The 25024-nt window shown below is 39.0% G+C and overlaps 1 protein-coding gene across 11 annotated transcripts in view; it reads left to right on the top strand.

The window, feature by feature from the left end:
- The window catches only part of LOC121314076 (disco-interacting protein 2 homolog C), a 164076-nt gene extending 139052 nt beyond the window's left edge, over positions 1 to 25024 (top strand). For 6 of the 11 annotated variants that reach the window (XM_041246907.1, XM_041246909.1, XM_041246905.1 and 3 more), the window contains 14 exons: positions 1516 to 1639; positions 3520 to 3641; positions 4499 to 4610; positions 5188 to 5297; positions 6457 to 6587; positions 7323 to 7491; positions 8542 to 8712; positions 11551 to 11580; positions 16005 to 16066; positions 19670 to 19727; positions 21523 to 21597; positions 22380 to 22554; positions 23643 to 23766; positions 24416 to 25024. In XM_041246907.1, coding sequence (XP_041102841.1) covers positions 1516 to 1639; positions 3520 to 3641; positions 4499 to 4610; positions 5188 to 5297; positions 6457 to 6587; positions 7323 to 7491; positions 8542 to 8712; positions 11551 to 11580; positions 16005 to 16066; positions 19670 to 19727; positions 21523 to 21597; positions 22380 to 22554; positions 23643 to 23766; positions 24416 to 24668 — 1716 coding nt within the window. In that variant the 3' untranslated portion in view covers positions 24669 to 25024. The remainder of the gene's footprint in view (positions 1 to 1515; positions 1640 to 3519; positions 3642 to 4498; positions 4611 to 5187; positions 5298 to 6456; positions 6588 to 7322; positions 7492 to 8541; positions 8713 to 11550; positions 11581 to 16004; positions 16067 to 19669; positions 19728 to 21522; positions 21598 to 22379; positions 22555 to 23642; positions 23767 to 24415) is intronic. The other 5 variants (XM_041246910.1, XM_041246908.1, XM_041246906.1 and 2 more) reach the window with 1 other exon arrangement.

Here is a 25024-nt window from a genome sequence, read left to right as displayed (position 1 = left end):
GCACTTTACACACTCCTCAGCTCACGGGTAAGCCTCCCGACCATGCACTTTACACACTCCTCAGCAGACGGGTAAGCCTCCCGACCATGTACTTTACACACTCCTCAGCTCACGGGTAAGCCTCCCGACCATGCACTTTACACACTCCTCAGCACACGGGCAAGCCTCCCGACCATGTACTTTACACACTCCTCAGCTCACGGGTAAGCCTCCCGATCATGTACTTTACACACTCCTCAGCTCACGGGTAAGCCTCCCGACCATGCACTTTACACACTCCTCAGCACACGGGTAAGCCTCCCAACCATGTACTTTACACACTCCTCAGCTCACGGGTAAGCCTCTCGACCATGCACATTACACACTCCTCAGCTCACGGGTAAGCCTCCCGACCATGCACTTTACACACTCCTCAGCACACGGGTAAGCCTCCCGACCATGTACTTTACACACTCCTCAGCTCACGGGTAAGCCTCTCTACCATGCACTTTACACACTCCTCAGCTCACGGGTAAGCCTTCCAACCATGCACTTTACACACTCCTCAGCAGACGGGTAAGCCTCCCGACCATGTACTTTACACACTCCTCAGCTCACGGGTAAGCCTCCCGACCATGCACTTTACACACTCCTCAGCACACGGGCAAGCCTCCTGACCATGTACTTTACACACTCCTCAGCTCACGGGTAAGCCTCCCGATCATGTACTTTACACACTCCTCAGCTCACGGGTAAGCCTCCCGACCATGCACTTTACACACTCCTCAGCACACGGGTAAGCCTCCCAACCATGTACTTTACATACTCCTCAGCTCACAGGTAAGCCTCTCGACCATGCACATTACACACTCCTCAGCTCACGGGTAAGCCTCTCGACCATACACTTTACACACTCCTCAGCACATGGGTAAGCCTCCCGACCATGTACTTTACACACTCCTCAGCACACGGGTAAGCCTCCCAAGCGACTGCTATTACAGTCCAATATGCAGAAGGAGCTTGAGATTTTTCTCAAAGACAGATTCATCATCTTCACCATTCCGTAAACCACAGTGTGTGTGTAATCCCAAAAAGAAGGTTATTCTGTATAAACTGTACTTTACGAAATCCCTCTCCAGGCTCTATGCTGCTGTTTGAATATGACTCCGCGAGGGATTTAATATTTCAGGGGGATTTTCAGACCATTTTTTATTAAATTCAGCTCTCATGTAAATGTTGTTTAATCTCAAAACCATCCAAAAGCCCTGCATAATATTGCAGTTTTTGAATCTATAAAATCAATTCAGACAGACAATATATGCCAGATTAACACAGTATTTACCATCATGCTGCGTACAATTTATTTATTTATTTTTTGTAAAACAGAATATAAAATGAAAGTGCTACAGAACTAGCAAGAAGCATTTAGGAACAGGTCTCATTATACTTTGCAGCAAAGGCATTGTGTTTGGAACAGAGGGTCTTGTTAGTGACACACATTTGTTTGATTGTATTTTTTTACATTTCTGTGTTCAGGGGACAATAGCCAGCTCCCTGACTTGCCTTCAGCTGCACAAGAGAGCAGAGAAGATCGCAGCAATGCTGGGGGAGAGGGGCCACCTGCAAGATGGAGACCACGTGGCTCTGGTGTACCCTCCAGGTAGGCTGCCTTGGATTTAGCTGCTGATATTTTATACAGCGACACAGTACAACATTTTCTGAACTGTTTTCACTTAGTCATATTGTACTGAAATGAACAAACCAAATTGGGGGGGTTAGAAAATTCATATTTGAAACAAAACAAACTGCCCTCACATCGATATGAACTGCAAACCCTGTCTTGTGAATGGGATCTGTTATTCGCAATACATTGAATACTCTTTGTCTCTCTTTATATCCAGCTGCTTCTCTGTGCGTTGTGGTTTGTTTTAATTATAGTATTTGTTCCAAGTAAAATGGTGCACCCCGGTTTGTTTGTTTGTTTACATTTCTGACAGCTGTGTAACTGTATTGACAGCAGAGACAACAGTTTACGAGAGTAGTCCTGTCTTAATATTTCAGGACTGAGGTATTTTAAAGCTTGCTCGATTGGCAGAAAATGTTTTGATCTGTTTTTAGAGCAGTCTTTGCTTGTAATCTCAGGTGTATAACTAGCCTCCCATGGTGGATCAGCTCTTATTCTTCACTTTCCCCTAAATGTATCCTGTAATTATTCCACATGCCTGGGAGAGCTGAAACTGTAATTACGTCCTTAATGTGTCACTTAGCCCCCCCCTTTGCTCGTTATTAGGGTAGATTGTGAAGCTGAGCTGAGACCAGACTAAATAAATTGCTACCTTAGTTCTTCATGGTAAGTGCCCACATAAAAAAGATATACAGAGATATATAAAAATTACTAGTATATAATTAGGGTTTTTCAAAGCTCAAAACCAGGACATATTGTTAAATAATTGCATAATTGCTAAGTCTAATTTAAACATGTTAAATATAGGCTATTTAATGGTTATTTAAATAGCCATCATCTCACTCTTAAAATCTGTGGCTAATTAGTTTAACTTGCCATATTGTATTATATATGTATGGCTACTTTGTTATTGTGTTTGCATAATAATAATAATAATAATAATAATAATAATGCATTCTGTAGATCATTGTTAAAAATACATTGTACGTTTTGGCATTTCTTTCTTTTTCTTTCTTGACTCTGTGCGTCAGGATGCCTCTATTTATTGATGTTGTTGATGTGGTTTATCCTGGTGGATTCAGGGACTTGCACCCTCCCGCTACTCTGCATTGTTGTGTCTGTGCTAAATCCCACCAGAACTGAACAGCTATGAAATATTGCACATAATTGTAGATTTATATTGAATATAAACTAAATGAAAACGCGTACCGCACTGAGGAATAAGCATGCATGTCTGTTAATCACGTTATAAAAAAAAATGTTCTTGATTACCTGAGCGTCTTTTTTATTTGTGTTCACTGCAGGTTCCATATTTTAAGTTATATAGTAAGCGGTTGTTTATGTTATTTTTGACCGAAGGTATATGGAGAGTGTTGCGCTACAAGGAAGTGGCTGAAAACCGGGACTTTTTAAATTTTTGAGAAACGTGTCGGGACACTGGGACCTTTGATGGAAAACCGAGACTGTCCTGGCTAAACCGGGACACCTGGTCACCCTATCTATAATAACATATTGGACTGCCTCCGATAAATTCAGTGCTACTGTAAGTCAGTGTATTGAGTGTTTTGTCGTTTTGCTCCACGCCTTCACGATAAAGGAAGGGGGGCTGTATATTGTAGTCAGGGAAGAAGTTCCAGCTTTTCATGGCTAAAGAAGCATTCAAAGAGCCAATCAATAGAGTCAGTCAAGCACAACCACTACTGACAAGGGGATTGCATGAAAAAAGCATTCAATTAACTACTCACTCATTTAACCACCTCATTATTTCTCCACAGCAGCTCCTCGGCTGGCACAGGGTTTGATTAATCGCGAACGCTGGTTAAGAATGAGAATTTTCTTTTGTGTCCTTCATGCAGGAATAGACCTGATTGCAGCATTTTACGGGTGTCTGTATGCAGGCTGTGTGCCAATAACAGTGCGACCTCCACATCCACAGAACATAGCCACTACGCTGCCCACTGTAAAGATGATTGTAGAGGTTAGTCAATAATCTGCCGTGGTAACGGAAGGTGCTGTCTAATTTTTTTTTTTGCCAGCATTGGTGTCTAATGTAATACTGCAATCCAAAATACTCAATTACGGGTGACAGATGCATTTAAATTGTGTCGCTTACCATGTAATTCCCATGCTAGATTTCTGAGCATGATAAATTGTATTAAATATGACTGAAATGATTTGCATTGGGCTTATGTTTGTGTTGTTGTTGTAAGTTCAGTTAATCTTACTCAAGCAGGTTTTCTGGAGGCATTATTTATGGAAAATTGTTTTTATTGTTGCTGCTGTGTATAAAATGTGTTTGTTATAAAACTTAAGAAAATTAACATATATACTGACTTTCACTCATTAACACAATTAATAAAAAAATGGTGTCAGACTGTGCACTTGCTTTAAGTTTGTGCCCTTCCAGATTCTCCAATACAGAATATCCAATACCAGAATGACCTTTGCTACATTTATGTTGTAAAAGGAGTTACAATGAAAGTTGTTACAGTAACAGAATTTGTACCACATGCTTTCATATTATTTAAAAATGCAAGGCTTGTTTCCTGGTAAGACACTAGAACTATGCATTTGTATCACTTTTATACTTTAAAAGAGTTTTATTATGTTTTGTAAAACTACCTACCCACCTTACAATCTGTATAATATTGACAATCGAATAATATGGACTTTGTGTGTTTGACACCACATTTTGTTGTTTTGCAACTCTAATAATTCAGCCTTCAGGCTTGCGGTTCATAAGTCTATTGTGTTCAAACACTGGCTTGCAGGAAGACGGTGGCTGGTATTCTGTTATAATAAATGAAAACGCAGCTGATCTAGTTGTTCTTGCAGGTCAGCCGGTCAGCCTGTATAATGACATCGCAGGTAGTATGTAAACTGCTGAGGTCAAAGGAAGCATCGGCCACAGTAGATGTGAGAACATGGCCCCCTGTCCTGGATACAGGTAATGGGTTTAAAACTACCTTGCAAAGCATCACTGACACTGTGTCTATTCCACTACACCACTGCAGGAGTTTATCAAGAAGTGTTCACTGACACAGAGCTTCGTACACTGTGGTACTATTCAAGTTCAATATAGAATTGGAAAGTATTTGTTACTTATGTAAGCACTGTTAATTTTTGGACTGCCTCGTTGAAGCCCTGACACTGAGGTAGGCATTGTCTGAAATGTCTTCTGTTTAATACCTCGTTTTTATTGTGTTTAAACCAGTGTCTTATTTAGGGAGTGAAAAATTCAGTCTTTTCAATGCCCTACTGGACAATGAATAGGATATTGGTCAAATTTGGGGAGGGACTACCTCATGTTCTCAATGATAAAAATGGTGCTACAGTATGGATGACCCTGTTCATCTGTACTGTGGTGTTGCGTGCACCTTGTGGATGCAGGGAGTGATGGCGAGCTGCTTTTTTCAGGGTCCTGTATGTTACTAACATACTTGTTACTCATGCGATAATTGAATATGGAATTAATTGGGAGTCAATAGTGTATGTGTGTGTATTTAGGATGCTTCCCGTTTCAGATGATTTGCCAAAGAAACGACCTCCCCAAGTATACAAGCCCTCAGACCCGGACACATTGGCCTATCTGGATTTCAGTGTGTCCACAACAGGAATGCTTGCAGGAGTGAAGGTAGGGGCCTCGTCTTATTGCTCAGCCATTTATACTAGTTCCACTTCTTGGAGCAGGTGCTGCTACTGAGGTGTGTCTTGTTTGTTCATCTGTGTGTTGTGTGGACTGTAGGTGAACCACTATCTCCATAGTAACAGCAATAAAAAGACAGCTCACTGTACCGTATGCTTTGTCTGTCTGCCTGCGTGCACAATCATAGTATTTCTTATTGACTGCATTGTGCAGTGCTGCTCAGTATTGATCATGAATTAATGATGTTGAATTGCCTTTCTTTTTGGGGCTGGAGCCCCCACAATATATTGGTATCTCTAGAGCACTAATTCCTACACTGATCCCTTTACCGTCTGCAAAAGATCTTTACTGCACATTTCATTAACTCATTCATGACTGGCTGAGAAAAATACCACCCTGTCAACAGGGTAACATAAATATATGTATTTGTTATAGAAGATGTAAGATCAGTGTGCGAGGTGATACTGTATCAACTTCCAAAAAAATTGGACCAATGCAAATGCCTGGTATAATAATATAGTCGATATATACCAATATAGTGCTCCCCTTTTATAACGCTGTAATTGGGACCTATACTTAAGAGACTGCTATTTCTGTTCCTCCTTATAACAAGAATACTAGTGTTAGTGTAATGGCGTTATGGGGCAAATGGGAGCCATAACTGTACCACCTTATAACCTGTTCCCAGTATAAAGGGCTACCTTATAAAGGGGGAGCACTGTGTTTCTATCTATCTATCTATCTATCTATCTATCTATCTATCTATCTATCTATCTATCTAACTGTAAACTAGATATTTTAAGTAATAAAAAGCAGTAAGTATAATTAATAAATTCATTATAAATGTATTCATGTAGTTGTTTTACCTCGGAAAGCTGTTGCGAAAATGGATAGTTATTACAACATGGCCCCATGCTGAGACACAGTTTGAGCCATTGCTGGTTTTGCTATGATACACCTGAGGCTTTTACCTATACCCTGGAGCCAATCAAGCTTGCAGTAAAACCTGGCATGGTTGCCACTGCTATGTAATAGGAGTCTTATTTCCATCCCTGACTGCTTAATAATATTCTATTCTGTCGTGTACGTGAGAATAGCACAATTGCTTGAGTGTTTCTTTGTTTGTTTGCGTTTTGTTTTTTTGTAGATGTCTCACACAGCCACCAGTGCCTTTTGCCGCTCAATCAAGCTGCAGTGTGAGCTTTATCCATCTCGAGAGGTGGCCATCTGCCTAGACCCTTACTGTGGGCTTGGGTTTGTTCTGTGGTGCCTATGCAGGTAACATTGTGCTTTCCATTCCTGTGAAAGACAACCGGTCTTCTAGAGGTGCACTTTTAAAGCCATGTAGTGAGACGCCTTGTCGTACCTCAGTGTAGAATCATGGACTGGACTGCAAGCTTCTTCTTGTTCATGCTATTATCCTCATTTTAGTACATACAGTAGGATTCATGTTAGTTAAGTGGACATTGTTATATCATCTCTCCATTTGCATTATAAACAAAACGTATACTCACATTTCCAGAGTTAAACTGGTTCTCTGTCGGTCTCTTGAGTCACACCATAGCCTAGTGCCTGGTCTGACGTTTCATTGGTTGACTGCAGTCGAGTGTAGAGTATAACTTTTCTGGATGCATTTCAGCACGACGGTACTAGTTAATTAAATACAACTCAGATGGCTGATGAGGTTACCATACTGTTTTCTGTACCACAAAGGATGTTAATATTACTAAATGAATGGGAATTTATTTAAATCTCATTGCAACTGCAAAAAAATAAAAAATAAATCCAGCTTTGGTTAGAGTGTTTGTGTGTGTGTGTGTGTGTGTATATATATATATATATATATATATGTATATATGTATATATATATATATATATATATATAAATATATATATATATATATATATAGTATATATATATATATATATATATATATATATAAACTATTCTTGCGTATTGAATTTTGCAGCATGTACTGTATACAGTTAATCTATTTTTATTTTTCTTTGCAGTGTATATTCAGGGCATCAGTCAATCTTGATCCCACCTTCAGAGCTGGAGATAAACCCTGCACTGTGGCTCCTTGCAGTCAGTCAGTACAAAGTCCGAGACACCTTCTGTTCATACTCTGTGATGGAGCTGTGCACGAAAGGGCTTGGGCTGCAAACAGAATCGCTCAAGGTAACACATACTGGAGTTACTGTTTAACCTCAAGTACTTTTTATAGTTATAGCAATTGTTTTATTTTTAGCTGAGACACCTAGTGCATACAGAGCAATGCTTTAATTTGATGGATAGCAGATACAGTACTGCATGGAAGTTCAGTTATTTGTTAATAAACAGTCGATAGACATGCAATAGGGTCTGTAACTATATGAAAAGGTGTCTGCATTATTGCTTATTATATAGAACCCTGTCACTGTTCTGTGGCATTTAGCAGCTCTATTATTTCTCAAAAATGACAGTAATTAATGACCCCTGTTCAAAACCCACTGCTTACCAAGTAAATACTTCACCAGGGTGCTGGAGCTCTGCTCTCAAAAGGTGAACTGCTTCAGTGAGCTGCAGGGATTATTTCAATGAGTACGAACAAAGAGAAAGAAAGAAAGAACTTTAAAAAGTGCTGGTGTATGGACCTCAGTTCTCTGGCTTTATTGACTTGAGAGTGCCATTGTTACCAAACACATCATAGAAACAACATTAACCCTTAAATAACCAATGTGACACGGCTGTCTTTTTTCGCCGTATGTCTTCAATCTTTGTTGGAGCAGGAAACTACCAATGTGACGAAGCTACATTTTGGTATCCTCTTTCCTGCGTTTGTTAATAATGTGCATGGTTGTTATTTGACATGCAGCGCTGTGGATACACTGACATATTTGGCCATTGTATTTAAAAATATTCTTTGTACTACACACTTTTATTAACACTTTTTTTAAGGAAACATTACCACTTCCATTACCAATTCTAAAACTAATAAAAAGACAACTTACAGTGCAAGCCCTTAACTTGCTTAATTGTCCGGGTCATTTATTTACAGTAACTAAACTAAGGGATGTGTATTGGATTTTGCCTGATGAAGGCACTTGCCACAACTTTTGTCTCCAGTCTTTGACCTGTGCAGTTCTTATGTGTTTTTATTAAACACTGCGCTGCTTTCAAGCCATGAGGGCTATTGTTCTAAGAGAGAAAGTGGAAATGGAATTCTCACACGCACCTTTTCCCTCCCAGTCAAGGGGACTGGACCTGTCGCGTGTGCGGACTTGCGTTGTTGTAGCAGAGGAGCGGCCCAGAATATCTCTCACCCAGTCCTTCTCCAAGCTCTTCAAGGACCTCGGACTCCACCCCCGAGCTGTGAGCACGTCGTTTGGCTGCAGGGTCAACCTGGCCATTTGTTTACAGGTGAGCTATCACCATTCTTTCTTCCACAATTTTGCCAGCGGCAGCTATTGTATAAATGAACGCCTGTTTGTCTTTGCATTCTTGTCGTCTGGCTTCTTAAATCCTTTGTTTTCAGTTTAAGTAGATGTTATTTTAATTACATGTTGGGAAATGCGTGAGGAGGCATGATTCTTTAGGTTCAGTTGTAAAAGATTGGGCATTCATAATACTTGAGGCATTTTTAAACTGTTGTGCTACCAGTGTGAGAAGCTGGCATGAAAGACACACATGGGTGGTGTTTACCCTGCATTTATAAGGAATGTGAAGATGAATATGGGGCTTGGATTAATGGACTGATGTGCTCATTAATGAATAGATATTTACTGTAGAAGGCATTTACAATTAATTAATCACAATTATTTAGTATCTTATTTATTGAGGATGAGTTTATTAATTCATGGGTGAAGTGCTCATTAATTAATAGATGTTTGCTGTATAAAATCTATATAATATGTATTTGGTACAGCATTCACCTGCTGGTCTTGTCACACATCTAGGACAATGACACTTGGACTGTTGGCCTAAATGGGTTAACACCAGATTATTGTGAAAGGGTTGTGAACTGTGTCTTCCTGTTTATACTCGATTCCCAGTGTCCGCTTTTCAATTTTCATACAGCAACTTGAGATATAATCACAGGGTTAATGGGGTTTTCTTCCCCCGTGATTGCTGGTATACAGTCTTCCATTTAGCCCTAGTTCATTATAAATATCAGTGGAAGCAGATTAACTGAAACTGTAGTATCTTTTTTATTATTATTTAGTTGTTGTCAGTGGGGTAGTGTTATATACCAGTATTGCAGCATATCCATTGAATGCTTGGAAATGAGAAACTTTGATAATAGTATTTGCAATTACTATTATGGGCCAATAAAACAAAAGCAGAGTTATGGTTTATGGAGATTCTCTTTGCAAATGAACTATGAGGACAGTACTAATAATTTCCTCAAGTCTTCAAATCCTCAAATCTTTGAGTAGAGTAAAAGACCCCGTGGCATTGTTTGTTCCTTGTTTGAATGTATCCACCTCTTGCATACACTGCTGTGCTGTATGCATGTCCGCTTATGGGGCTGAGTGCAGAGGACTTGCTGTTGGGTTGGAATTGGAAAAGATGTTTAGTAGAAATAAGTCTCTGACAAAATAAAAACTAGAATGTATTTTGGATAATCCTTTTGCAGGAAGGAAAGTGCAGGTAAGCCAAAGCTATTTAGTAGCTCTTTTGAGCCTGCAAGCCATGTAAAGCTTATTGCTGGGCTTGGTAAAGCTTTGCAATGTCAGAAACATTATGAAAACCCATTAGCTGGGTTTAGAATCATTAGGGTTGTTGACAAATCAAAGTGTAGAGTTACTTTTACCTTTCTGACTCGCAAAGCATGGACATGATGCGGCCTGCATATCCTCTGCATTGTATATAGAGTAAGGAGTGCAGCGTGAACACATCACATTACTGTGTATGTAACTGGCCCTCAAGTCTGACTGTTCAAATAGATCTGGGTTTAGGAAACTGTTAATAGGCTGTTCAGTGGTGTGAAGTTCTGGATTGGTTTCCAAATTCTCTTGCTCTCCTCAGGAGCACTTTGCTGCTGTGAAGTATTTCCACTCACCTTTGTGGCATTTCCATCGTAATGCATCACATATGCCAGAGTTTCCACTTTTTTCATCACGTGTTTTGCCTTGCATCTTCAGCATTCTATACTGTATGTTTGCAAGAGAAGCACGATTGTGCTGCTGATTCTGTTGCTTCGACTCTTTTAAACAGCAGATCTTGCTGATTGGCTTTTTAACTGGCTGCAGTTGTGCCAGGAAACAGCTTGTTTGTTTGTTTTGTGATTGAAATTACTGTTAGATGTTTTCTGTTAATCAATCCTTTAATTGAGGTCTTAATGTCCCGAAAGGATGCATGCGCCGTACTGTATAACTATTTATTAACCAACGCTTGTATCCTTGAAGCTCATCTCAGGGATGCTTGCAAATGCACATTAAAAATAATACAGTACTGGATTAACAGCCAGAGAACATCCTGTTTGTTCCTATAGCTCTCTTGTACTATTTGTGATTGCAACGTCATTATTACAATCTCCATTCTGTTAACAGTTAATCAACTCATCAAATGTCCTCACTTTCAAAGAGATTTCACTTTTTTCCACTACCCAGCCTCTCCTCCAAGAAACCCAACTTGCTCTGTTGTTTTTGTTATTGATTAAATGCCACTCTCTCTCATCATGGAGACAACAGCTTCATGGTTAAACTTGCACAGAAGTTGATTTCCGGAAGGCGGGTCTCGTGTTAGGCAGTGAAATTAATTCAAAGTTTCGGTTCATCAGTGAACCCGGACATATTAATACATTTTGAATCATCACTAACAGACGCTCTAATCTGCATTAAAGGCTGTAAAAATAAATAAATAAAATAATAACAACAATAATTACAGGGATAATAAAAAAATTAAAAGGAATGTATAGCAGTGCGATAGTAAGCTTGCTTGTGAAGTCCTGTGGTAAACACTTGACAGTGTGTGTGCACAGATATCTTTCCATGACTGTAATTTACACCAGCTGATTTACTAAAGTGTTATTAACACTGTTTGTTCATTAGTACATAACAGCAGCAGTAGAGTGTCTATCTTCTTTTATTTATTTATTTGACATTTTCTGTATTTGACATTTTTTGTTTTCTTTTTTCTTCCTTGTTTTTGATTCCCCTCTTATTGCATATCTCCTCACTCCCCATCCCCATTTCTCATCTTCCCTTGTGTCTTGGTGTTTTCCCTGCGCTCCTCCTCCTCTCCCTGTTGCTGTAGCCTCACAGGCTGGGGAAGCTGGCCGAGCAGGTAGGGGATTTTCACGTTCCCTCATTACCCATTTACCCACCTATCAGCCTCCAGCAGTGGGACAGACTAGAATGTGAGTCTGGAGAATAGGGGCCTTTAAAAGAACACTCTCCTTTTAAAACCGTGTCGCGTCAGGGTCTGCAGTTCCCACAATAACATCCCATTAGAACAGGTACATGTTTCCTTTTGCATTAAGCATATGTGACCTCAGTCACTGGTTCCAAATTCATCAACAGTCCAGGTTTTCGGTAGTATCTTTTAATCCTAATGAAAATCATACATTTCCCTTTTGGACATGAATCTGTTCTCCTTTACCAGTGGTGGTGGCTTCTGGTGGGAATGCAGCACCTAATTGTGTAATAGCCAAGTCCTTTCAGTACCTTACCTCACAAGCACTACACCATCATGTTTCATGTGTTGTTCACTTCATTTTCACTGTTACTTGCGTGAAGCCACTTTTTCCTGCCATAATGCTATACAGTCAGTTCTCTTGTGTTTGAGGTATAGTGGTGTAGTACTTGTAACGCTATGATAGGATAAATCATCTTCACCTGTGTTAGTGAAAAAAAAAATAGATCAGCACAACAAAAACATGTGCTGATTATTCTCATAGGAGGCAAGACATTGTTCTAATTTTTGGTTTCACAGCGGTAAAGGTGTGTGAACTTTGGAACATATCTCTGATGCTATGTAGCTTGTTGACCGCGCATACAGGCTGTTACATACCGGATCAGTTCAAATACACATTAGGTAGAATCTAAATAAAATGGCAGTACTTGTGCAGGGCACAATCAGGATACATTTTATTTGTTTTGTCAGAGTTGAGAACCTGATCCAGTGCCCTTAAATAATATATCAAATACTATTATATCAAATAATAGTGCTGGAAAACAGTGCAGATGTGAAATGAATATTCAAGTCCTGCAAAACCTGCGTCGTTTGTGTTTCCTGTTGACTGGAGTGAGGAGCCACTTGTTTAAGTATTAATTAAACCCATTGGAGTGTAGCCAATCCACCTTTACTTGTTTTAAGGTGTCGTTTTTCCTTGGTGAGGTTCTCGATGTATTTTGTATTTTTCTGGTATTATTTTTGAACGCTCTGACCCGCTCTAGTCTGTTGCACTGCCTGGTTTTATGTCACCCCTGGTTTTACAATAGAAGTGCAGTGTTGGTGGTGTTTTTCTTCATGGGAACCTGTTTGTTAGGCAGAGTCTGACCTGCATGTGCAACTTTGTTGCTCTGTCCTTTTTCTCTGGTGGTGGGGTTATACCAAATTAAGCTTTTAATACTTGTTGTGGATTTGCTTAAGTGTGCTGGGGCAACTGCTAGTAGTAAGGGCTTTGTGTTTTGTTTTTTGTTTCGTGAATTTTGGCACTAACCTGTTATTACCCGAATCGATTTATATTTGGATATCAAAGATACCCTGCAGCATCATGCACAACCCAACTTCCTGACTGCTCATGTTCATGAGACTACATTTGCTCATCTATAATCCTGCCTGATTTGGTATTTTTTCGGCTCTGCTTTGCATTTAAGAAGGTTGGGGGCTTGAATCCAGAAAAGGTTGACATTTCTTTGCCAGTCCCACACATTCTGAAGAGGGGAGGGAAAACAGGGATAGCATATTGTAGTAGTTGGCTAAGTACTGACATTTCTAATAATGTGGCCACAGCCTCCAAACCAATACAAAAAATAGTTTGACTGACTTCTATATCACTCACCACACAGGAAGGAAGGTGGTCTATTCCTGAATGAACAACTTTGATTAATAAATCATAGTACTAGACTGCACTACACTATTGTTACTGTGAGCAGAGTAAAGCTGAGGGAACACAAAGCCATTTTGTGGCTTAGAACTTGGTTTTAGGAGACTAGATTTCAGGCCACTACACGACACATCAGGGAGACTTGGGATTTGATACAGCAAAGTTGCCTCAAACTAGGTCTCCTGGAACCAGGTTTCAAGCCACTGTTCCTGAAAATGTGGTTCTGTGTCCCCTCAGCTTTAAAAGTACAAAATAACTAAATAAAAAAATTGTCAGATGTTACTAAGAAGTTTAAAAGGCCTGTGAGGGGAATCTTGTTTACCTTCCTACTGTACATTGCATCTTCCCGCCCGTCTCCCTACCTCGATGATGTCATGCTTTCTGCACAGTGTTTCAAATAAGGCTAGTTTTGCTGATGCTTCTTGTGCTGCATGCTTAGCAGAACAATAATGGCTCAGTTTGTGATTTGCTTGAAGTTTTTTGGTTTGGCGCAAAAGGCTACTTGCTCATGTTAGTTTTACCACTTTCTTTACAATGCTTTCGCAAGAGTTTTGTCTGTGTTGCTTTTAAAATCAATAGCGTTGTATAAAATCAATAGCATTGTATAAAGCCTTCTGCAGGTTTCAAATACTATGCAAACAGGAGGAACCAGGGTTGGGGTCAATTCACATTGTTTCCCAGTTTCCATTCCCTTTTACTCAATTCCCTTTCCCATTCCAAGCCATTCAGATGCATAGTTTGAAGGACCTGCAATTGGAAATAGAATTGGGATTGATTTAAAAGAGAATTGGAATTGACTTTAAAAAGGGAATTGACCCCAACCCTGGAAGGAGCATAGGCTGTTCATTATAGGTTAAAGTAGCTTCAAATGACAATAGGGCTTTTCCGTTTCCCTTCCCTTTGTATGTCATTCTTAGTGTCATTGCTCAAATATAATATTACCACAGTTCTGTGAATGTCTTGTTCAGGGTTGGAGTCAATTCCTATTTTCAATTCCAATTACTTTTTATATCCCAATTTCAGTTCTAAATTTCTTTTCACCAATTCCAACACAACGTTGATCAAAATTGCAATTAGCAATACAGTAGTCTCTGGCTAAGAGAACACCCCTCGGGAAGCAAGATGAGTGTTCTTATAGCCGTAGACGGAGTTAGCCACCAGAAACAATATGAATCAATCAATAAATAAAAATGTATTCCTTGTCATGAACTGAATAAGTAAACGAAAATACAAGTGTATGTTAATAAACTATAATAATAAAGTAACAGACAAACTAACATTAATAAAACAAACTGTTAAACTAAATTAACACAGCACCCTTACGCATGTTAAGAAATGCACATTATTTAACAGAATGGTGAAGCACCTCACCAGAGCAGGAAACACCAAATTGCTCAGCAACTTGTGTCTGATTCAGGTTTTTTTCAGGAGCTCAAACAATTTTCAACTTTTTGTAGCAAGAGAAGCAGCGGCGCATTTCGCCGTTTTGTTTACATGCCATTTTGTACCAATGAGGTGCACTCGTGGAAATCAGAATACACGAGTCAACGATATGATGGCGGTTCTGGAAAGATTTAATAAACCAATCAGTGTGCCTCAAGACACTCTCGCGATGACGCTTTTGAAAAGGCTGAATAAACAATTTTAATTTAAGTTTTGTTGATAATGAGTTATCAGGTTAAAAAACAGAAATGTATACATTGAACGAATCGCTAGCGGTGCCAAGAAGGTGCTCTTTTAAGCAAAGTTCCTGTTCCTTTAGCCGGAGCATTTACAATGGGAAAAATTAGCTCTTAGGAGGTGTTCTTGTACACAGAGACTGCTGTATTCTGTTAAAATGAGCTTCCCACAGTGGCAACAAATTTACTTCCTTGAAGTCAGTGTCAGTCAGCCTGTTCTTGTTCCTGGTGGAGCTGCAGTTCCAGTAAGTGACGCAGTTATCACAATGGCTACAGATAGCGTCCCTTTGGTTTGATGGTGTTTTTATTATGTTTTATTTTTTAAATGTGTAGCCTGTGCAGTTTATTTATTTATATATATATATTATATATTTGTTTATTTATTAATACACCACATTCATACCATCTCATTTATACTCCAATGCCTGTTGGTCTTATTATATCTTATACAAGAATAACTAACAGAATCTTTAGAGCAACACCACTGAGGTGTCAGGGGACCCTACTGGGAGCCATGGAGATGCTGCATACTGCATCTGCGTCAATAACTGGAACAAGGAACTCCAAGAGAAACTAGAAGCACAGGCAACTTCAATAAGCAGGCATGCCTTTTAAAAACTGCTCTTTCCCAGTGCATATGAAAACTATATATAAAACGATATGTGAGCAGTAGAATTCACCCAGTGCATATGAAAACTATATATAAAACGATGTGTGAGCAGTAGAATTCACCCAGTGCATATGAAAACTGGATATACAGTAAAACGATATGTGAGCAATAGAATTCAGAACTGCTCAGAATGATTGCCAATATCATACAAAGTTAAGGGGAAACATTCATTTGAAGCTGCATACTCTTTAGGGATGACATTTCTTGTTGCTGTTTACCACTAATACAATGTAGCAGTTCAGTGTGCTGTTATGAACACTGGCTGGTACTGTGCAGCATCATCCTAATGTATTATTATTTATGGTTTAAGGGGACTTCAGGACCTGACCCGACCACTGTGTTTGTCGATATGAGAGCGTTGAGACACGACCGGTAAGTGGAATCCTGTTTCGACCTTAATGTGCTGTTATTTTCCAGGAGTGTAAAAGCCTGCAATGGTGCTTGGAAAAAGTCACTTCACAGCTACACCGCATTACAGAATTATACAGCGTGATTCACAATTCTGATCTTTGAAGCATTCTGAAATAAGTGTTCCTGTCTACAATGTATGGAATGATAGGAAGCATTAGTGTAAGTTCATATGCACAAGGTTTTCTTGTGTGACACTCAACATAACAAAGAGCCAGAATATATGAGAACAAAGAGAACATAAGAAAATGTACGACCGAGAGCAAGCCATTCAGCCCAGGTAAGCTTGTCCGCCTCCTAGTAGCTGATCGATCCCAAAACCTCAGCAACGATTAGAGAGGGATGTGTTTCAGTTTAAATGTTTGCTGCATTAAATGTACTTGTTGGATTAGGCCACACAGCACCTGTGTTTCATCTGCATTTATGTTTCATCAACAGCTGCAAACAATCTGCTCAAATCCATGTTGACATTAACATGTTACATTAATGTCATCTCATTGAGGAAATCGGATTTCAAGGGTAGATGTTCCTCAATAAACAAAAAGAAGCAGCATATTTCTGCGACCCAGGTTTTTGAAATTGCTCACTGAAGGAAGTGTGTGGGCTGCACACAAAGCAATTTGGTCCAGCCGGCTGAAAATAGATCAATAAACAAACCAGACAGACATGGGAGGTAAAAGAACAATAACAAATCGATGAGGCCAGCCAAGCAGTGGGGGTTGATGTTATGTTGCATTTATTTTAATTTTAAACTAGGAATATTCTCAGTTCTCCAAATTTTGCTGCTGATTCAGCATACTGTAGTTTTTCATAATTGTTGCTACCTGCTACCTAGCAACATTATAGCCTGAAAAAAGGGAGAGTTTAAGGTGAATTTGAAGGAGTTTCTCCCACTCTCCTCTTTTTCTTCCTCATTTTATTGTCAGTGAAAAGTCTGTACAAACACAGTTTACACATTTAAAAGTGAAGCTCATAAGCTGAATGCTTTTTCTTTTTCTTGAGGAAAATATACCCTTGAAATCCGATTTCCTGTTGATGAGACGACATTAATACAACATGTTAATGTCAACATGGATTTGAGCAGATTGTTTGCAGCGTATTATTCAAAATATTCAAAGATATTCTTGTCTGAAACCGCAGTGTTGATCGGCACCAAAATTGTCACGTTTGCTCAGGACAAGGTCCTTTCTAAGTTTTGTAAAATCCCTGTGTTTTCGTTAAAAAACATGGATGCAGCAAGCAAAATAACAATTTCACAAGTGCTGTATTTACATATATTAAAGTATAAATCCATACTACAATACACTAGAACATGAAACTGAGTAAGGTAGTAGAGAGTAATGTAAAGTACTGTTGATTTTTCAAAATGGCATGTTTTGTTCACATGGTTTGGCGGCCATATTGATAATTGAAAAACAACTTTTAAGACCCATAACAACAACAGTGTTGCACGTATGCTCTTCAGTGTTGGTATAGTTATCCGGCCCGTAATAAAGTAATAAATGCTAAAATTGAAAGCAGATTGGTCACACAGTTTGGGGGCCACATTGGAATTTACATTTAAATTTTATCTCCTAGGGCGTGCCAATATGGTCAAAGTTATAATGGAACATGTATAGGAAGTCATATGTGCTCTATGAAAAAATGTCATCACCCTTGACCTTTGACCTCTCTAAAAGGTCAAACCAAAACTGTCGATTTTAAAATGGCGTGTTTTGGTCACGTGGTTTGGTGGCTATATTGATAATTGAAAAATGACTTTTATGATCCATAACAAGAACAGTGTTGCTCGTATGCTGTTCAATGTTGGCACAGTTGTGCGGCCCATAATAAAGTAATAACCACTAAAATCGAAAGCAGATTGGTCACATGATTTGGCGGCCACATTGGAATTAACTTTTAAATTTGATCTCCTAGGGCGTGCCGATGGGGTCATAGATTATAATGGAACACATATAGTAAGACGTGTGCTCTGAAAAATGTCATCACCCACGAACTTTGACCTCTCCAAAAGGTCAAGATAAAAACTGTCTCCTTGTGCCTCAGGGATCACAAATAGAGTCATGGTTCATATGGAACATATATAGGAAGTCATACATGCTCTATAAAAAAATGTCATTACCTATGACCTTTGAGCTCCTCTAAGGTTCAAAACCCACAAATTGGCCTATAGCTCCTCAGCTGTATCTAACACAGATCAGTGCACTTACACTTCAGCATAAGATTATGCTCTATACATGCTCTATACACTGTATACACTATTAACTAATTATAGGAAACATAGTGTGCTATATTAGCGATTATTTGTGATGATTAAACCATATTTTCTTGGAAGCCTTTATAGTTGCTAACAACTCTAGTTGTATTTCTGTTTGTAATAAGTGGCTCAGTTATTATTTGCTTAATTCCGAGTCATTGGCTGGGTTTGTTGATTGGCTAACACTGCGTGATGTCTTGATTTGAAAAGAAGAAAGAAGATATGCCATTTTGAAATGTTATGAACTCTCATATTTTCCATATGCACATTTTAATGCTTTCTTTGGGAAATGTTACTATAGTGAAAAACTATACCAACATTTGAATGGATTGGATACAAATGATATGTAAAGTGAAAGTATTTGAAAGTTTTTAATTAAATCCTAACTTAAAGAAATCCTTCAGTGATATGGTCCACTGAGGCTGAAGTATGATTAATGATGCTGGTGTTGAAATGAAACTTCATTATCCATTTTAATGAATGGGGTTTGCTGGCTATACGTGTAATGCTGATTCTGCATTAAGGGCAATTTGCTAGACAGGATCTGAAAAATAGAGTATGGATTTTCAATGGGCATCTTGGTTTTCGGGGCACCGTTTAAAGTGTGTCTGGGGTGTGTCTGGGGAGTTTCAGACTGAATACGTGAGCACTGTAGGATGTGAATCGAATATGGATCCTTACTTGGAAGTGCAGGACATGAGCTTCCAATTCTGCTGCTCAATTGAAAATCTCATGACAGTACAAACACTGTGAGCTCAGCAGTGGAGCATTGTGACTCCTCTTTCATGAGTGCAGTTTGTCATGAAGGTCTGTCATTTCTGCAGAGTATTAAAATATTTAAAAGCACTGTAAATAAAAACATGCACACAGTTGTTAACATGTGTTTCATATACTGTACCTGCCATTACCTTTTGCTGTTTTCAGAATTGGCTCTTCTACAGGATGCTGTTCTAATTCCACTGTAGACACTGAAGAAACTCTAGCTGAACCCTTCTCAGCAGTGGTCTTGATGTCCCACCAGTGGACTACCAGTGTGTAGCTGCCCTGCTGTCTACCCACCCTTATACAGAACCATTGTCTATAGTAATGAACCTGACCATTATATATATATATATATATATATATATATATATATATATATATATATATATATATATGGGGGGGTTATATATATATATTCTTTTATTGTCTCGGTTAAAAAGTATTATGTTGCTCAGTCAAGAAAAAAAGCTTGCAGTCCCCAGTATCTTTACAGTTCATAGCTTCATTTCGTATAACCCCTTTTCTTTTTATTTTTTTTTTACTTGCAGGGTTCGTTTGGTAGAAAGGGGGTCTCCTCACAGTTTGCCTCTGATGGAATCAGGCAAAGTAAGTACAAGAAACAGCTTTGTTGAATGAATGAGCACATGTGGCACTGAAAATTAAAATTTGTAATCATATATTTTTGTGCAGATTTTAAAGTAAAAATGCACTGTGTTTTTGTATCCTTTTAATCCCATACTAGAACTACCAAAGTTCTTCACATACCTAGAACTACCATGAGTGGTCAATTTGAGAGCCGCATTTAAAAACAACGTAAATATTACAAACGATTGCATATAACTCATACTTTTATTAGGGCACATCATATAAAACATCTGGACAACCAAAACATTTTATAAAAAACATTTGAACAGGAATAATTGTGCATATAAAGGAATAGTATTTATAAATGTAACTGTACAACGGAAATGGTGTAAAAACGTAACAAAAAACAAAACTGTGAAACTATGTAAATAAAAAACAAACATTTGAACATATGGGTTTTATATACAATCACAATGTGTTAGAAGCAGGAGTGTTTGCACAATCCACACAGATGTTTCACTCCTCCACATATGCAGTGCACTTTCCACACACTCTCTTTGCCCATTGGGCACAGCTATCAAGAGTCATGTTATCATTGCATTTGGCACCCTGGCACCGGAGCCTCTCCGTTCACCTGCGGATACCTGCTTTGCACTCTTCTTCTGTTGAAAATGTTTCTGGAGAAGTTCTTCGGCTAGCTGCAATATATAACTTCTCCTTGTTGATCATCTTCTTGCCCGTACATTCCTTGTGAAGAATAAGAGTTGATGGCAGCGAGATCCAATGCATTGTAAAGCACATGGACAGGCAGTCTGTCAGACCAAGCTTTCTCTGAGTATTTCCCTGCCATCTCCTCGAAAATGTCAACTCCATGCTTTGTTGTATTGTAAAACTCCAGTGTCTCCGTTTTATTTTTCCATGAGCCTTTTGTAGACGCTGATTTGAATTACAATAGACACTTTAGATTACAAGAAGCCATTCATGTAAGGGCTGCAGACTGATCTAATCACAGTTCAATACATCGCCCGTACAGTTGTGATTGATAAATACAAATAATAAAGTAGAATACTGGACTGTATAAGCAAAATGCAATTGTTGTCTATGTAGCTGTCAGTTTGACCTGTCTGGTAGTTCTAGGTATTATTATATCTCCCTTATTTTTGCAACCCTGCATCTTACACTTTGTCAGGATAATTAATCCATATATTTAGGAAAAGTCATAAACGCACAGCCCCATATCTTAAATTAAATTAAAAAATAGCAAACGGTCAAATTTCTCGCCTTGGTAATTCCAGTGTTGAAGAGGCATCAGAAATATATTCTACTTCTATAGTTTCACCAATTCAAAGCAGTGGAAATTTTATTTTCATCATTTAAAGATGACATTTCTTTATTTTTCAAAACCAGTCGTTACTGGGGGGTCCAGTTAATGCACTGTGCTGTGTTGTGTGTTTTCTGTAGGTTTTACAGAAGGAGTACTGTGTGGGTTTACTCCTTGTATTCATTGGGCTTGAAGAGACCCAATAACTGAAGCATGTTCTCCTCTCTTACTGCAATCCCCAGATTACAAACACTCCTCAATACAGAGCTGTGAGAGACTGTAGAGTGAATTTAGAGCATAGATCAAGTTTAGATGGTGGCAAACAATAACAAGACTAAGGTTAAGTCATGCTGTACAGCTGCTCTGAGTAATGAGTGTGTCCCCTCTCCTTCCCCCTTTACAAAGCACAAAAAAAAAGAAAAATCATTATATTAATGCACCATCTCTCTTAACAGTGCAATGTGACAGCTAATTGCAGTTCTTGTGTTTCTGCAGATCCTGCCTGGGGTTCGAATCATCATCGCCAATCCTGAAACCAAGGGACCCCTGGGAGATTCGCATCTCGGGGAGGTGAGTTCAGAACTGCATCACAATCTCTGAACTGCTCAAGAAGAGAAATAAGGCTTCCCCTGTGTCATTCAAAGATGTAATAAAGCTGTCAATATTATACTCTGTAAGGATAAGGTGAAGCTCTGTCTAGCCTGTAAATACATTAGTGAAGAACTGATAAAGGAATTCTGGCAGCAACGGTATGAACAGAAACACACAGACTTAATTCATGACAGTATTTGTATCGACACTTCCTAAAGTGCTTGATTTAGAAAGTTGATGCAACGTTGCTTAGATGGGCTCTTATCCCTGCATTTTTAGCCAATTATGACTTGCTGGAGCTGTAGTTAATCCTGCTAATTGAGCTTTTCCCTGTAATAGAACCATACGTTTCACCTTTCCCTTCTTACTTTATCAGATGTATTGTATAACATATAATAGTACATGGAGAGGCTGTTTCCTGTAAATACAGCCTGGCCCAAGCAAAGCCGTAATTCAGTATTCTAAATGTCATCATGTCATTATTCCCTTCTTATTCCTCAAATTGTCTTTACTTACTGTGTCTCCTGGCTCAATCTATTTATAAAGCTCTTGTCATTTTTCCTTCATTATGTAGAGTAAAACCCAGGTATTCTAAACAGAAAATAACAGCTGAGCTGAAGGTTTACAAAGCAATAATTTTACATCAAGGTCCCTTTGATACAGATCATCTATTAGTGTTCCCTGCCTGCAACACAGTAGCGTATGCTTTTCATTCAGCTTATAGCTTAAAGCGTGTTTTTATTTTCCACCCTCCTCAACAGATCTGGGTTCACAGCGCTCATAATTCCAGTGGCTATTTCACAATCTATGGAGAGGAATCTCTGCAGTCTGATCATTTCAATTCACACCTGAGCTTTGGAGATACACAAACAGTCTGGGCCCGGACTGGGTACTTGGGCTTCTTGAGGAGAACAGAGCTTACAGATGCAAGTGGAGGTGAGGACCAGGCTGTGTTTTTTTTTCTCACATACTGCATCTAAAACCTTATCTTGAGTTTCTGCCACACCTCTGTCCTCTGATCAGCATGGCCCAAGAGCCCTGTCCTTCAAATGAAGAGTAAAACCACACACCCTGTCTACACTTTAAATATCGATGTGCTGTGTGATAGAATAGGACTGCAGTTTTAAAACGGGATGATCCAATGCTGAAGTGTTTAAAAACAATAATAACAACAGACTGTGGGGATCACAGGCTGGTAGGATACACCAAGGAGAGTCCTTTAGTATTGCATGGCAGCGTGATTGTTTCTGAATTACTGGAAAGCTCTGTGTTTTTATAATTTTAAATCCACCCTTAGACAGGCACCAGAAAACTCAATACAGTTCAAGAGATGGTGGAACAGAAGAACTGGCATTGGGAGCACCAGTTCTAAAGCAATACATCTCACCACTGGGATGTTTTACCCTTGGAATTGGCCCCAGTAGTGTAGCTACGAACATAAACATAAAAAGCAAAGGGTGTGCAATGTACCTAACAGTCATTAGTGACACATGGCACATTTTCAATACAGCACTTTGTTGGCAAAAATGCGAATATTCCTATTCTTTCCTATAACAGAAGATATAAGTGAATATCAGAGGAGATCAGGAAAAGGAAACCTGTGCGTATGTTTTGTCGTCTTTATTTGACGATTTAGAAAGAATTTTACTTGGGAAAGATTTGTTTACTGTAATATGGTAGTACACTTTTTTCAGCTAATTCAAAGACTATTTTATACTTGAATATTCTTTGTTTGAATTTTGAAAGAATATTCCCACATACAAACACATTCAGAATAGTAATTAGCTGTAATTGGCAATGCCCAGACCTGTGGATATGGTAAAGTGTTTAGTGTCTTCTTTTTAACGGAAACAGCTGAGCATCTTTCTTGTATCGTGCATGTATAGTAATAAATAGTAATAAGGAGCCAGCGGGCTGGGAGTTGTGTTTTCAGGGTTATAGTGATTCTAGACACACCTGAGTAGTAAAACAGGGGTGCTCTTATTAAAGCCTTGCAGTTCAGTTTTTTTCCCATTGAATTCCAGAGAGACACGATGCCCTTTATGTGGTGGGAGCGCTGGACGAAGCCATGGAGCTGAGAGGAATGAGGTACCATCCCATTGACATTGAGACGTCAGTGATCAGGACACACAAATGCATCACAGAATGGTAAATGCTGCTTTTCTATGTTTTTTGTAAAGCAATATTGTACTGAAGTTGTCATTAACAGTTGTATTTGCTCATGGTTTGCAGATAGCTACTGTAACTTCAGTTCTGCAAAAACATTTGTTTTCAGTCGTGATAGAAGGCAATATAACCCATTTGGTGCCATTATCTTCATTTGAGGACAGGCTACTTTGTAATTTTTTGGATATCCTTTAACTATATTGTTATGATAACTCTAATTCTGTTAACCGCAAAAATCTAACTAAAACTGTTCATTCTGCAAATATAGTCCTTCAGATGCTTTTATGACGCCTCAATATAAAAAAAGAAACTGAAGCCTAAAAAGTATACATTTCTTGGTGTCTACCTCCCCACGTGACAACGTTCAATTTTCTGTGTGTTGCACTTCGTAGTGAAATTACACTGTTGTAATTACAGGAACACGTCTAACTTGACTGTCTTCAAAACAGGACGCAGTCGTTTGTTGCCAAAACGAAGGGATTTAGAACGCATCAAATTACATAAATACAGCTTGTGTTGTGCTCCACCCACCCAGAGGAATGAATCTGGTCCTTCATGTGTCCTCACTGTCTGGCCCCGTATCAAGCTGACCCTCTTTAATAAGCCTCATGTTCTCCTGCGTCTCTTTCAGTGCTGTGTTCACGTGGACTAACTTGCTGGTGGTGGTCGTGGAACTGGACGGCTCAGAGCAAGAGGCCTTGGACCTGGTTCCTTTGGTCACCAATGTGGTCCTGGAGGAACATTACCTTATTGTGGGGGTAGTGGTGGTGGTGGACATGGGAGTGATCCCTATAAACTCTCGCGGAGAGAAGCAGCGGATGCATCTGCGGGATGGCTTCCTGGCAGACCAGCTAGATCCCATTTATGTGGCCTACAACATGTAGCCTTCTGCATCAAGGCTTTTACTGACTACAATATGTACATACAAGAAAAAGTGGTGTCTGCTACAGTAAAAAAAGAGAAGGATGACGTATAAAAACAGAACTGTTTTGTGTTATTACAAATTTAAAGATACACTCCAGATTGGCAAGAGCCAGGTGAGATGTACATTTTGCCACTAAATTTTAAACACAAGGACAGTGGAACCCTCACAGTTTTTATTTAGGGCAGAGTAAGAAGACCCTGCTGTTAGAAAGTGACTCTTGCTTATTTTGGATGGTGTGGCTTTATATTTTTTATGTTACATATGCTGAAGTCGCTCATTTTTTAAAATCTGCCCTCTGAGAGGTACAGTACAGTA

Source organism: Polyodon spathula, chromosome 4 (assembly GCF_017654505.1).
Source record: "Polyodon spathula isolate WHYD16114869_AA chromosome 4, ASM1765450v1, whole genome shotgun sequence".
NCBI lineage: Eukaryota > Metazoa > Chordata > Actinopteri > Acipenseriformes > Polyodontidae > Polyodon > Polyodon spathula.
This window is presented reverse-complemented; position numbering and strand designations above follow the sequence as displayed.